The 14,238-nt window shown below is 35.3% G+C and overlaps 1 protein-coding gene across 4 annotated transcripts in view; it reads right to left on the reverse strand.

Moving 5' to 3' along the window:
* The window catches only part of LOC101897176 (segmentation protein cap'n'collar), a 165,342-nt gene that overhangs the window by 108,914 nt on the left and 42,190 nt on the right, over window positions 1–14,238 (reverse strand). For 3 of the 4 annotated variants that reach the window (XM_059127014.1, XM_059127012.1, XM_059127015.1), the window contains exon 3: window positions 10,687–12,580. The exons of the other annotated variant lie outside the window; for it this stretch is intronic. In XM_059127014.1, coding sequence (XP_058982997.1) covers window positions 10,687–11,733 — 1,047 coding nt within the window. In that variant the 5' untranslated portion in view covers window positions 11,734–12,580. The remainder of the gene's footprint in view (window positions 1–10,686; window positions 12,581–14,238) is intronic. 4 annotated transcript variants of the gene reach the window in all.

Genomic DNA, 14,238 nt, shown 5'->3' on the forward strand with positions numbered 1-14,238 from the left:
ACCCATTGGTCTTCTATGAGAAGATCCAATGGTCTTCTATGAGAGGAAGATTTATTGGTCTTCTATGGGAGGAAGATGTATTAGTATTCTTTGAGACGAAAACCTATCTTCTAGTAGAGGACCTATTGGCCTTCCATAAGAACAAGATCTTATGGTCTTGAATAGAAAGATTGGTCTTGAATAGATTATTGGTCATCTATGACAAGAAGACCCTTTGGTCTTCTATAGGAGGAAGACCTATTGGTCTCTAATAGGAGGAAGAACTATTGGTCTTCTATAGGACAATGACCTCTTGGTCTTCTATAGGAGGAAGACCTCTTGGACTTCTATAGGAAGAAGACCTATTGGTCTTCTATGAGAAGAAGACTTATTGGTCATCTATGACAATATGACGAATATAGAACGAAGACCTCTTTGTCTTCTATACGAAGAAGACCTATTGGTCTTCTATACGAAGAAGACCTATTGGTCTTCTATACGAAGAAGACCTATTGGTCTTCTATACGAAGAAGACCTATTGGTCTTCTATACGAAGAAGACCTATTGGTCTTCTATACGAAGAAGACATATTGGTCTTCTATACGAAGAAGACATATTGGTCTTCTATACGAAGAAGACATATTGGTCTTCTATACGAAGAAGACATATTGGTCTTCTATACGAAGAAGACATATTGGTCTTCTATACGAAGAAGACATATTGGTCTTCTATACGAAGAAGACATATTGGTCTTCTATACGAAGAAGACATATTGGTCTTCTATACGAAGAAGACATATTGGTCTTCTATACGAAGAAGACATATTGGTCTTCTATACGAAGAAGACATATGGTCTTCTATACGAAGAAGACATATTGGTCTTCTATACGAAGAAGACATATTGGTCTTCTATACGAAGAAGACATATTGGTCTTCTATACGAAGAAGACATATTGGTCTTCTATACGAAGAAGACATATTGGTCTTCTATACGAAGAAGACATATTGGTCTTCTATACGAAGAAGACATATTGGTCTTCTATACGATATGGTCTTCTATACGAAGAAGACATATTGGTCTTCTATACGAAGAAGACATATTGGTCTTCTATACGAAGAAGACATATTGGTCTTCTATACGAAGAAGACATATTGGTCTTCTATACGAAGAAGACATATTGGTCTTCTATAGGAAAAAGACCTGTTGTTCTTCTATGGGAAGAAAACCTATTCATCTTCTATAGAAAGTAGACCTCTTTGTATTTTATACGAATAAGATCCATTGATCTTCTATAGGTAGGAGACCCATTGGCCTTCTAAATGAAGAATATCTATTGGTTTTCTATAGGAAGAAGACCTATTGGTCTTCCATAGAAAGAAGACCTCTTTGTCTTCTATACGAAGAAGACCTCGTTGTCTTCCATAGAAAGAAGACCCATTGGTCTTCTATACGAAGAAGACCTCGTTGTCTTCCATAGAAAGAAGACCCATTGGTCTTCTATAGGAAGAAGACCCATTGGTCTTCTATAGGAAGAAGACCTCTTAGTCTTCTTTAGGAAGAAGACCTCTTAGTCTTTTATAGGAAGCACAAGAGTTTTTACGGCCTTGAATAGAAAGAAGACCTCCTTCTCTCCTATTGCAAGAAGTAATTTTGGTCTTCTATGAGAAGAAGACTTATTGGTCCTCTATAGAAAGTCCTGTTGGTCTTCTATACGAAGACCTATTCTTCTGTTATAAGAATATCTGGTCTCCTATAACATGATATATTGGTCTTCTATAGGAAAACCTGCGGGTTTCTACTAGACTTCTAAGAAAAAGAATAAAAAGCCTAAAAAACTTTAATTTATCATGCACAATAAATTTTTGTTCGCTCTTATTACATACTCAAGTAATTTTACTCTCTTGTGCAAAATAAGAATGTCTGGTCACCTATAACAAGACATGTTGGACTTCTATACGAAAACCTGCGGGTTTTCTATAGGGATAAGATCTACTGGACCTCTAAGAAGAATAAAAAGACCTAAGAATAATAACCCTAAAAAACGTTCATATATCATGCACATTAAATTTTTGTTCGATCTTATTACATACTCGAGTAATTTTACTCTCGTCTGCAAAATAAAAAAGTAACAATTGGTCAATGTCAATGACACCAAACACAAATTTCAACAAATGACATTTATATTCATGAAATGTAACAGTGAAACGCCCCATAAAAAAGACGAGAAAATAACGAATGAATGCATAACAAACATTTCAAATCAGATCAAACACCCAACAACAACAGCATGAAACGTGTATTTTGTCATAAACCCACAAACTGTAACAACAAGAGAGTCCAGCTGGCCGCCCAGTTCTGCTTCCACACAGCAAATAAAACGAACCACACAACTTTTTTTAGCGATAATGAAACGATTTTGTGATTTAGTTTAACAACATTGGATTGAATATCAAATGCCAAGTTTAAATTTCAATTTACATATCTAAACAAAAATCAATTGATCAATTAACAATGAAAATTTGCAAAAAAAAAAAAACACAAAGGCGGTTAGAGACAGAAGACATCAGGGATATTAAGAAGAAATGAAAATGATTTTGATGAGGTCAGAACGAAATTGTTACACCCTAAAACAACCAGGAGGAAAGCCTAACATTCTTATAAGTATAGGGAATAGAAAAGAATTGTTACATGGTGGTTTTCTATTACAATGTAACGAGTCTAGAAATTATACGGAATATATAAAATAGTAATAAGAGACATTTCCAAAATTAACAAAAAAAAGCTAATGTTTTGAATAGTCCCCAAATATCAACATAAAAATGGATAAATTTTTTTTAGAATGTGATCTTTAAAAAGTACTTTCAATTTATTTTTATTTGTAAAATATATATTTAATTTAAACTGAATTTCTATCCGATATTCAACTTTATGATAGCCAGTAACACACAGAAAACTTCTTACTCCAGTGAGAATCATAAATGTTTAAACATGTCAATGCCTTCGCCAAAAATCTGCCTATACAAACTGCTTGCTTTTACCCTACAACCAAATCCAAATGAATTTCCCCACTTTGGTGTTTGAAATACAAAAAGTGTTATTTTTAAATAAAGAACATTTGTAATTTAATTGATTTGTAAAGCGACGGATGAATATGCAGACAGAACCCATTTAAGAACCAGTTCTCGATCGATGAATATTCATTTAAAAATTTCTCAAAACAAATATATTACGACATTTCAATACTAATGCTCAAGAGTGTGATGTGAGTGGCAATACTCTGGTCAGTATTAGCTATTAAAAACAAAGTGTAATTGAAATCGATTTTTTGTGTGGATGGGGGACATTTAAAATTTGGGTAACTTATATATTTAAATATAAAAAATCCTAACATTTTCAAACGACCCTTAAAATGAGGGCCCCATTTTAGGACATGTTAAAGAATTCTATCTACAGCAGACTTTATGAGATGTTCTATCGATTTTCTATATAATTTTGAAAATTTTCTATCTATACTAGGAAGTCCTCTATTCATAAGATACTTTTTCGGGGTATTTCACTGTAGTCTCCTATGAAAAAAGTTAGTCCTCTAATAGCAACTACAAGAGCACACATTCGTCTTCCTAAGGAAGACCTTTTGGTCATTTATGAGAAGTCTAATGGAATGGCCTTTTAAAGAACCTATTGCTCATTTATGGGAAGACATTAATGTGGTCCATAAAAGGGTTTTTGGCTCTTCCATAAGTGGATTGCTTGCAGACCTCCTGGTTCTCTACTAGAAGTTATATTGGCTTTCTATAAGTAGACTCATGGATTTCTTCGGTGAGAAGGGCTTTTGGTGGTCTGTCAAAAGATTGTTTTTGTATTCTAAAAGAAGATCAGAAAAAAAATGTAAAGTAAACCTTTTGATCTTGCATCAGAGAACTTGTTGTTGGGCTACCAAATTTTTTCTATAAGTAGGCTTATTGCTCTTCTATAAGAAAACCTCTTGGTCTTATATAAAAAGACATATTGGTCTCTTAAAGGAAGTCTTGTTCGTCTTCTATAAGAACACATATTAGTCTTCTAAAGGAGGACTTATTAGTCCTCTATAAAAATATATATTTGTCATCTGTAAGAAGATCTTTTGGTCTTCTTTTAAAAGCTCTATTCGTCTCTTATAAGAAGTCCTATTGGTCCTCTATAAGAGAACCTACTAGTCTTTTATAAGACGACCTGTTGGTCTTCAATCGGAGGACCTATTGGTCTTATATAAGAGGACCTATTTGTCTTCAATTAAAATACCTATTGGTCTTCTATAAGAACCCCTCTTGGTCTTTTATAAGAAGATCTATTCATCTTCTATAAGAAGACCTATTCGTCTTCTGTAAGAATACCAATTTGCCTTCTAAAAGAAGACCCATTGAAAGGAAGACCTATAAGAAGACTTATTGATCTTGTATAAGAAGACCAATGGGTATTCTATAAGAGGCCCTATTGGTCTTCCATAAGGGGACCTATTTGTCTTCCATAAGATAACCTACTAGTATTATATAAGATGACCTATGGGTCTTCTATAAGAAGACCTATTGGTCTTCTATATGAGGGGCTTCTATAGGAGGACATATTGGTCTTCTATAAGAAGACCTATTCATTTTTTATAAGAAAACCTCTTGGTCTTCTATAAAAAGACCTCTTGGTCAGATCTGACTCCTAAAGGAAGATCTGATTATCTTATATGAGAACACCTATTAGAACTCTAAAGGATGACCAGTTTGTCCCCTTAAGAAGACCAGTTGCTCTTCTATATGAAGACCTTTTTGTGTTCTTATGAAGACTTTGTGGTCTTCTAAATGCAGACCTTTAGTCTTCTAAAAGAAGATATGTTGGCCTCATCAAAGGAGAACTAATGGACTTCTTAAAAAAGATGTATTGGTCTTCTAAACGAAGACCTATTGTTTTTTCATATGAAGACAAATTGGTCTTTTATAAGAAGACCTGTTAGCCTTCACTTAGAAGGTCTTGTATTAAAAATATGTCCTACAAGAATTTCTATGTATTTGTACTTTTAGTCCAAAATTGTGTACTGTTTCGCACCAATGGCGTCCAAAACACTTGTTAGTATATGTTAGGAACAAATTTCCAAAAAAAAAGAAAAAAAAAAACAAAGCAAGCAATAAACTAAGTAAGCATTCCAGAGGGACCCGTGGAACTAGTTTCCCCACCCTCTGATCCCTTGGTGTAGGACACTATTAAAGGAAATAAAAAGTTAATTAACTTTAAGTCTTTTTGCTTGTAATATTTGCAACTCGTTAATATGCCGCTCATCAAAACTGCGAATTTTTCTATAAATGCATAAATGGTGGTGGTATGATTCCACTGCAATCGATATTGATATCAATATTTCCTTTTTAATATTTTTTGATAACATTAGCAAAAAAATGTGTTTTGTGGTTGATATTAATTTCTACGACAAAGAAGGTTAGCTGCATTTGTTTGAAATGGCAATTTCATTACGACAAGTCAATGAACTGCCAGCCAGTGAATTGAGTGCCTGCTATTGTTTAGGCAATAAGTTTATAAAAAAAAAAAAAACAACAATAACAACAAAAGCTGCAATAAATGCACTGACAACAACAAATGGGTAAAATTGATGTTATAATTAATAAATATTTCCCCCAACACAAGGGGGAAGAAGGAAGGTTGGTCGTAATATTTACAATAACTTTGAAGTTCTGGCTACCTCAAGCTATATACAAACATATATACGCCTATTTGTGACCACATAAAAAAATTCGAAAAATCTTTTATTGAAATTTTGAACAGTATTAGTGAAAACAACCTGTGGTCTCACAACAAAGTGTAGTGCACCTGACTCATAATTGCTATCGATTATCTGATCACCCCCTCCCTCCCTACCTCACCTGTCATCAAATGCAACTCAGCGAAAACAATCAACAACGGCCATTGATGATTAAAGTGGAGTGAGTGTTGACAAATATGGTTAAATGATCGCATCGAATCGAATCAACCTGAAATTGCATCATAAACAAAAAAAGAACTGCAATTGTGTGAAAATCACAAAATTATACACGGATGTCGTCGGTATTCATGTATTTGTTCAGAAAACATTTTGGATCAAATTATATTGAATTCATATTGAAAATACACACAGACAACAACCACCAACCAACAAACCATAACAATCGAGGTCATCATCATACTGCAATATAACAAAAATGCATTTTTTAAAAATAAAACATACATATCAATTTATAAATTTAGAGATACACACTCACATGCACGCTCTGCTAAAGGAGACTTTATTAGCTAGCAGCTATTAGCAATAACAAATGACTTTTGAACAGAAAAAAAAAAATAAAACCATGAAACATCTTTTGAGCGAATAGTAGCGAAAAAAAAAAACAAAATCATTCATCCACTCAATATCATCCAGTTTAAGATGTTTGTTCAACAGCAAACAAAATTTTCATTTCAAATTTGTTATGCCTATGCTATACTTTTTTTGTAAATTTTCATTTTTTTGCAGTGAAAACATTTTGCTAACATAGCCGACCAAATTGCATAAATTTGTACACATGGTCATTAATTATTACACTGTGCAACAGGAAAAATAATTACGGGAAAATCCAGCAGATTATGAAAGTGGAGCTAACAAAATAGAGGAGGCAAGTTTACCTCCAATCCACACTTTTGGTAATTTCCTTATTATGATTCCATGGAATCCGTTGATTTTAGGTGTATAGTGCGTTCGGCAATATTACAGATAACAATACAAGGACTATTTGGGTCAGAATTTTAAGCGAGCAGCAAAGTGATATTTTTGTTCCTTTTTGCAAAATATGATTAATAGCTACATTTAGTCGTAGCCTGCCAAAATATTATATAAAACAATTTTTTGTACGATTCTACTATACGACAAAAGTCTAAGTCTTACCTAAACGACAGGAATTTATATACAGGGTGAGATGAAAAAAAAACTGCAACCAACTTCAGACTGCTGTCATTTCTAAGCCACTCGTCCGACAGCTGTTAAAATTATTCCAGTGACAGCTGATTATATTGTTTACGAGCGTATAAAAGCATGTTGGTGAGAATTTTCCAGAAAAATTGTTATTCGTGATGGAATTCAAGCATGATAGTGTGAAATTGTTCGAAAAGCAATGACGGACTTGACTGAAACCCGCGTCGCAGTAGCCGAACAATGGCTCGTGAGCTGAACATATCAAAATATTCAATTCGGCAAATATTGAAAAATGTGCTCGCCGTAAAGCCATTGATTTTCCAACAAGTAAAAAAGCTGTAAGTTTGGCCGGGCCGAACTTTGTATACACTCCCTCCAGCATTAGGGTCTATACGACGACGTGCATAGGCAACTTTTGTCATAAGCTATTACAATATACAAATGCGAAACTTGAAAAAAATGTGTTTATAATGTAGCTAAAATCATCAAAATACCGAATATAGGGAGGTACCATGGAGCTTATAAAACGTGGACCTTCACATACAATTTTCTGACATAGGCTGTAGTATCCATTACGAACTTCAAATACAAAATTTGAAATAATTCCGGTTCATAATATCGCTAAAATCATCAAAATACCGAATATCGGGGGTACCGTTATATGGGGGCAACACGAAGACTTGGACCTGCACAGACAATTTTCTGTCATAGGATGTAGTATCCATTACGAACTTCAAATGCGGAATTTGAAACAATTCCGGTAAATAATGTCGCTTAAATCATCAAAATACCGAATATCGGGAGGTACTGTTATATGGGGGCTTTAGGAAGACGTGGACTTACATGGTCCATTTTCAATACCAAAAGTCCTGCAAACATAATACACATTTGAGTAAATTTTTACATACTTCATTTCGTTCGGAAGCTAGAGTGATTTCCACAGACGGACGCAAATGGCTAAATCGACATAGAATTTTATGCTGATCAAGCTTAAATGTATATTTCGAGGTGTGGGGTCTAAAATGTATATTCGAGGAATGACAAACTTAATATTCCCTCCATACTATGGTGGAGGGCATAAAAAGTGCAAGAACTAACATTGCAACGGAAAGAAAATAGACTCAAAATAGCTAAAGAGTTGCTTCGCTGGGCCGAAAGTGATGAACTGCCGTTTTCTCCGATGAGAAAACATTCGTTGTCCAGCAGTTTGTAAACAAACAAAATTATCGTGTTTACTTGCCAAGGAGGTCAGCTGAAAATGTGCACCTTCGGTTGGCAACCAGAACTCAAGCGCCGGCCATGGTGATGGTGTGGGCCGCCATAACAGCCGATGGTCGCTCTCCGCTCGTATTAATCGACTGTGGCATCACAATGAATGCCGAATATTATCCCGAAAATATTTTGGAGATTGTATTAAAGCCTTGGGCACGCAAACATTTTAGCCGCAGACCTTAGATATTCTAACAGGACTCAGCACCACCTCACTCAGCACGCGCCAACCAAGAATGGTTATTAAATAAGGTTCCTCGCTTCATTTCCAGCGCACAAAGGTCACCAAAATCTCCGGATACCAATCCGTTGGACTATTGTGTCTGGAGTATTTTGGAAAGCAAGGTTGGCACTAAAAAATACCAAAGTGTCGATCACCTCAAGCAAGCGATTCTCCGGAAATGGGCCCAAATACCGCAGAGCATCATTCGAGCAGCGTGTGACGGTTTCATTGGCCGTTTGAAAGCCATAATTCGTGCCAAAGGCGACCAATTCGAAGAAAACTATACTTATTCTAAAATTTGATGCTATTTCCGACATTTTTTGCTTTTATTCAATAAAATTAAAAAAAAAAAAAATAAAATTATGCCGATTGACTTTTTTGCAGTTTTTTTATCTCACCATGCATTTCATTTTTCAAATTTTATTATTTTGAGTTCTTAGTATATGTTACGCCAATACGGCTGAAGCTAGAATCATGAAATTTTGGGTGAGGGTCTCTCTTGGTCCGAAGATGTCTAACAAGGCTGGGTTTTTGAAAATTTGTACTAGAACGGTAGGAAAAGTATTAAATAGCTAAAACTTTTAAGTTTAGAATGACGGCTACTGATGGAGTGTATGATGGATATACCAAATGGTTTTTGGAAATTCGCACTATCATTGTACGAAAAGTACTAAAATCGACTAAAATTGGTACCATTTCGAATTATGTGAACGGTTAGAGCTAAGAAATTGAAATTTGGAATGGGAACCAAACGGTACTTAATTCGGTACAATTTGAATTTGGAGGAACGGATGAAGCTGGAATTCTGAAATTTGAAATTTATATTACTAGCTGAGTTTTCGACGTTTTTACTCATGTGCAGGAAAAGTACTAAGTGTACCAAATTTGGTACAATTTCGATTTGAGTGAACCGATAGAGCTGGAATGTTGAAATTTTGGTATGTAGGATGTTTTGGAAATTCGTACTTATATGTACTAAATTGTACTAAATTTGGTAAAAATCGGAATTGTGGTCAATCGATGCATCTGGAATTCTGAAATTTGGAAATATGATTGCTATGGGATTGTACGATTGAGGTATGCAGGAAATTCGTATTCATGTGCACTAAATTTAGTATTTTGAAGGTAGTTTTGGACATTTGTAGTGTAGAATTGGGGTATGTAGTAAATTTTGGAAATCCGTACTTTTATATATTAAATTTAGTACAATTTGAATTTGTGTAAACCGATAGGGCTTAAAACCCCAAATTTGATATAAGTGTCACTGTTGGTGTCTGTGGTTAAGGTATAGGGGCGGTTTTGGATATGTGTATTAAATTTATTCAAAAAGTACTAAGTGGTACTAAATTGGGTATTGAATGAAGGGATAGAACTGGAATCGAAATTTGGTAATAAAGTCTTTGTTGGCATCTGGTGTTGGGATCTAGGAGTGGTTTTGGATTACTGTTGTTGTCTAGATGGAAAGACGTAGATTATTTTGGATATTCGCATTAAATGTTACTAAATTTGGCATTGGTGAAGGAATAGAGTTAAAATCCTAAAATTTGATATTAGAGTTACTGTTGGTTTCGAGGGTTTACATATGAAGACGTCGAAATAGTTTTGGACAGAAAAATTAGATGTGGGTCCATTGTGCAATAGTTTTACAAATATCCTCCTCGGTAAACTTCAAATTGAAAGACTTTTTGGTGAAAAAGGTAAACATTTTCCTATTATTTTTCCGTAAAAGGAAAAAATATAATACCTTGAAAGACTGAAAATTTAGTACGATGTATAGTTTTGATTAAAAAAGTGTTTGTCAAACTGAACAAATTTTGCATTTTGACTATTAAAAAGGCTAACACGAACTGTTGGAACGAATTTAAAATTTTAAGATGGACTTTTCGTTGACGAAGCAATAATATATATTTTTTTGATTTTTACAAAATGTTTTCTGCAAGGATATTAAGAGCTATGAATGTAGATTGTTATAAAATATTTTTTGATAATATTCAGAATTTTTATTAAATATTTTCTGTAAGGATATTTAGTGCTAAAAATTTGGATGTTCATAGCTCTGTCAACTACAAACGTGGATTTTATAAAATATTCTCTGACAAATGTTCAGAGCCGCAATATTTTGAATGATATAAAGAATACATCAAATATTTTCTAAAGGATATTTATGACATCGATCGATATATTTTTAATTCATTTCCCCCGAATCCAATTTTTCAAATGCTAAAAATATCAGAAAAAAGTTTTTTCAATTACCTCCTTTGTCAATTCCATGTTGGCGATGAATGGACTTAAATCCACTTCTTCCTCTTTGACCGTTTGCCCCACCACCTCCTCTTCGGGTTCCTCCTTTTTGATGCAAGCATCTACGGCAATATCCGTTGGATCTGGCGACAGTGTGGAACAAGTGGCGGCTCGTGTATCCATAACACCTACCAACAGAGCCTTGTCATCTTCATCGTCCAGTTGTTCCAGTTTAATGCCAACTGCGTCATCAGGATTTGGAAAACTACCATTCAAGGCCACTGCTCCCTCCGCCTCGGAATTTAAAGCATTTGCGGAACTACCAAAGGTCGGTAGAAACACGTCCAAATGAGGTAAATCAAAATGGCCCGATGGATCCTGTTGCTGGCCATCTTTTAGAGGTAGATTGCCATAATGGCTATTCATAATCGGCAGATCATTGAAATCGTTGAGATCTGCCAGATTTTGTTCCCATACCGAGCGTTGATCTTGCATTGATTCCGAGTTGAGAAATAGCTCAATTTCCGGTGTTGGAAGGTTGTGTAGGTTTGAGGAATTCGAACTTCCTGCGGCATGGACTATGGAACTAACTGTGGCCGTTGTGCCGTTTCGAACATTTTCTAATGTTAACGAACCACCTGACGACGGCGACGATGATGAGGTGGGAGAATTTGACGAACTCCCACCTGTGGTAGTGGCGCTCGACGGTGGAGGTATGGCTTGCATTTCTTGCATGGCCGCCGTTTGATTTGCACTTTCATTGGAGACGTTCAGCAAATAGGCGGTCACATTGTACTGCGTATTGGCCAAACTGTGATCGTAGAGCATGAGATCTTCAATGAGGGGCATCATGGATTTGCGGTTGGCATAGGGATATTCGACCATGGGCACAGCCCTTAACATTTCCAGCTCCCAGCCATCGCCATCCCTTAGCTCCAGCTGGGAGTCCCAGTTACGCAGTCTTTGTTGCAGATAATCATCGGGATTGACATGCAAAAGGCTGAGGGCCAAAGCCAGTTGCAGCATTTTCATGGCATAGGATTTTTTATTCGAAATCATTTTTAGATAATGAAAATAATGATGACAAGGCGAGGGTGTTTAATAAATGAGAGGCAGATGACGAGGAGAAAAGTTTCTTGACGAGAAGGTGGCTTGGGGTGTATGGAGGTGACGATGCTGCTGATGATGATTAAAACGATTTTCTTGGTCAATTATATGCAAATATGTATTATGGTTGTGTTTGTTGCTGTTTTTGGTCCAACAAAAACAATTAATCTGTTGTAACAACACAAATTTGTTCGTGTAGGCGGGAGATCACACCAACGGCAAGGAAAGATATGCACAAACAACCCCACCTCCTACCCGCCGCCGCCGCCGCCTCCACCTCCTGTTCCTGCAATTGCCGTGTTATTACAGTCCAGCAGCAGCCGTTTTTCGTTTGCTTTGACAATGAATGCAAGAACCGACTCGCTTCTGATGCTTTTCAACAGTTCAATAACGCTGTGGTGGTCGACGTCTTCTCCTTGTTTGGCTGCTCTGTGGAATTTGTTTTGTTTTTTGTTTTTTTGCCACCGCCTCCGTGGCAATTGCAATTTCTTTGTCTCAAAAGATACGCAATTTGTTGTTGCTGTTTTGGGTTTTGCACTTGACAAACTTGAACTTCCTAAAGACGCTTCAAAAGACGTTTTCTAGCTGTTTGCTAATGTTGCTGCGTTTTTCGCTGCTTAATGTATTCGATAATGACCTCGTTTGTTGGCCAGCCAACTAAATGGCCCCGAGCGTTAGTGTCGCAGTTTTTTCCTCTTCGTTTGTGAATGTATTCTTATAGGTTTTTGCGTGAAATCTGCAGAAAAAATATGTATCTCCAAAAAAAAAAGGTAGCTCGAAGTAGCTAACTAAGCGAAATCTGAAAATGAATAGAAAACAGAAATAAAACAAAATTATTATAATTTGGCATCCAACATTGGACCATTGGTTCGGTCTAAACCTTAGGCCAACATAACACTATCTATAATTAATGTATGATGAATATTTAGTATGGACTTGTGTTGGAAGAAGAATCAAAACACAAATAAATGATAACAAAGAGAAATGAAGATAATTATAACCGAGAGCCATATCCGTTTTTTTTTTTTTTTTGTAAATGGAAATTAGGTGAAATAGCGTACAAAAATGTTAGATTGCCAACGTTTTTAATATTGAATTTTGAAAAGTCAGAGGCTGTAATTTGGAAGTCACAACTTCGAGAATACCAAAAATTGAAAAAAATCTTTTGTGTAAAAATGGCTTAAGATGACCCGGTGACTGTACTCAGGACAACAATTTGTAAGCCATATGAGTTGTGCAACTCATTACATAGTAATGTCACTAAACTGTCTTATGCATTACCAGTAGATGGAAAATAATAAAACATTCCATAACAAATTACTCTTCTTATTACCAGAAAATTTGTGACCGTGGAACAGAGTGTGTGTGTACTAAAATAATACAGGATTGCGTCCCAAGCATTGGGAAATGTGGCAAAGCTTCCCCAATAACTAAACTCAGAGGTTTTCTTTAAATAAGGACTGTACCAAAACGTAAACATATTTTGAGTTTCGTCCAAAGATATTCTCTGTAGCCATATGACTGGAGGTACTTTTGGGAATCCAAAATATTATAATTCCGATGATTAAAAAAAATAATAATAATACTAATTCAGTTGATTTAATTGGAAATTATTACCGATACATTTAAAATGTCGAAAATCAGAAAGTACTCTTATGTGTAGACTATACCTTAAAGTGGACCTATATGGAATAATTTAAAGATAAGTTAAATTATACACTTAGATAATTTCAAATCATAAATAACTTCCTTGGGAATTAGAACCAAAAACTTCGAAACACCCATAATCATGAGGTAGCGATAATGGGATCCATACCTATTAGGGTTTGACAGGAGTCAAACTACGCAATAAAACACAGTTGATTTGAAATATCGAAAATCAGGATGTATGGTTATATGAGAACCACATCAAAAACGTTCTACAGTCCAATCAAAAAACTCCTTTGTTGACTCGCTTGAGGGTTAAAATTGATAACCAAAATGTTCCTCGTATTTTTATCCGCAATATTGCGAAGACGCTACATATCGAAAATATCCAAAAGTGTGGAAGTGGGTGGAAAACTTGTACCCCTATATTTATTTATTTTTTTTTTTTTTTTTTAAAACTGTATCGAACCCTTGATTTCAAGTAACCTCTTTGCAAATAATTGTCTATGTACTAACATTACTTTATGTGTAGTAATCTTAATACCCTACACCACAAGATGGTCAGGGTATTATGTCTTTGTGCATTTGTTTGTAACAGGCAAAAGGAAACGAGATAGACCCATAGTTCCTTTTGATGATCTGCATAGAATCACATTCTGATTTGATTTATGCATGACCGTCCGTCTGTCCATGTATTTTTGTGAACAAAGTACAGTTCGCATTTATTACCCTATCCAGATGAAACCATTTGTTTGGCCCAAGGACGAACCCTATTTAAATTGGAGATAATCGGTTAAAATTTAGATATAG

Source organism: Musca domestica, unplaced genomic scaffold, assembly GCF_030504385.1.
Source record: "Musca domestica strain aabys unplaced genomic scaffold, Musca_domestica.polishedcontigs.V.1.1 42, whole genome shotgun sequence".
In the NCBI taxonomy this organism is placed as follows: Eukaryota; Metazoa; Arthropoda; class Insecta; order Diptera; family Muscidae; genus Musca; species Musca domestica.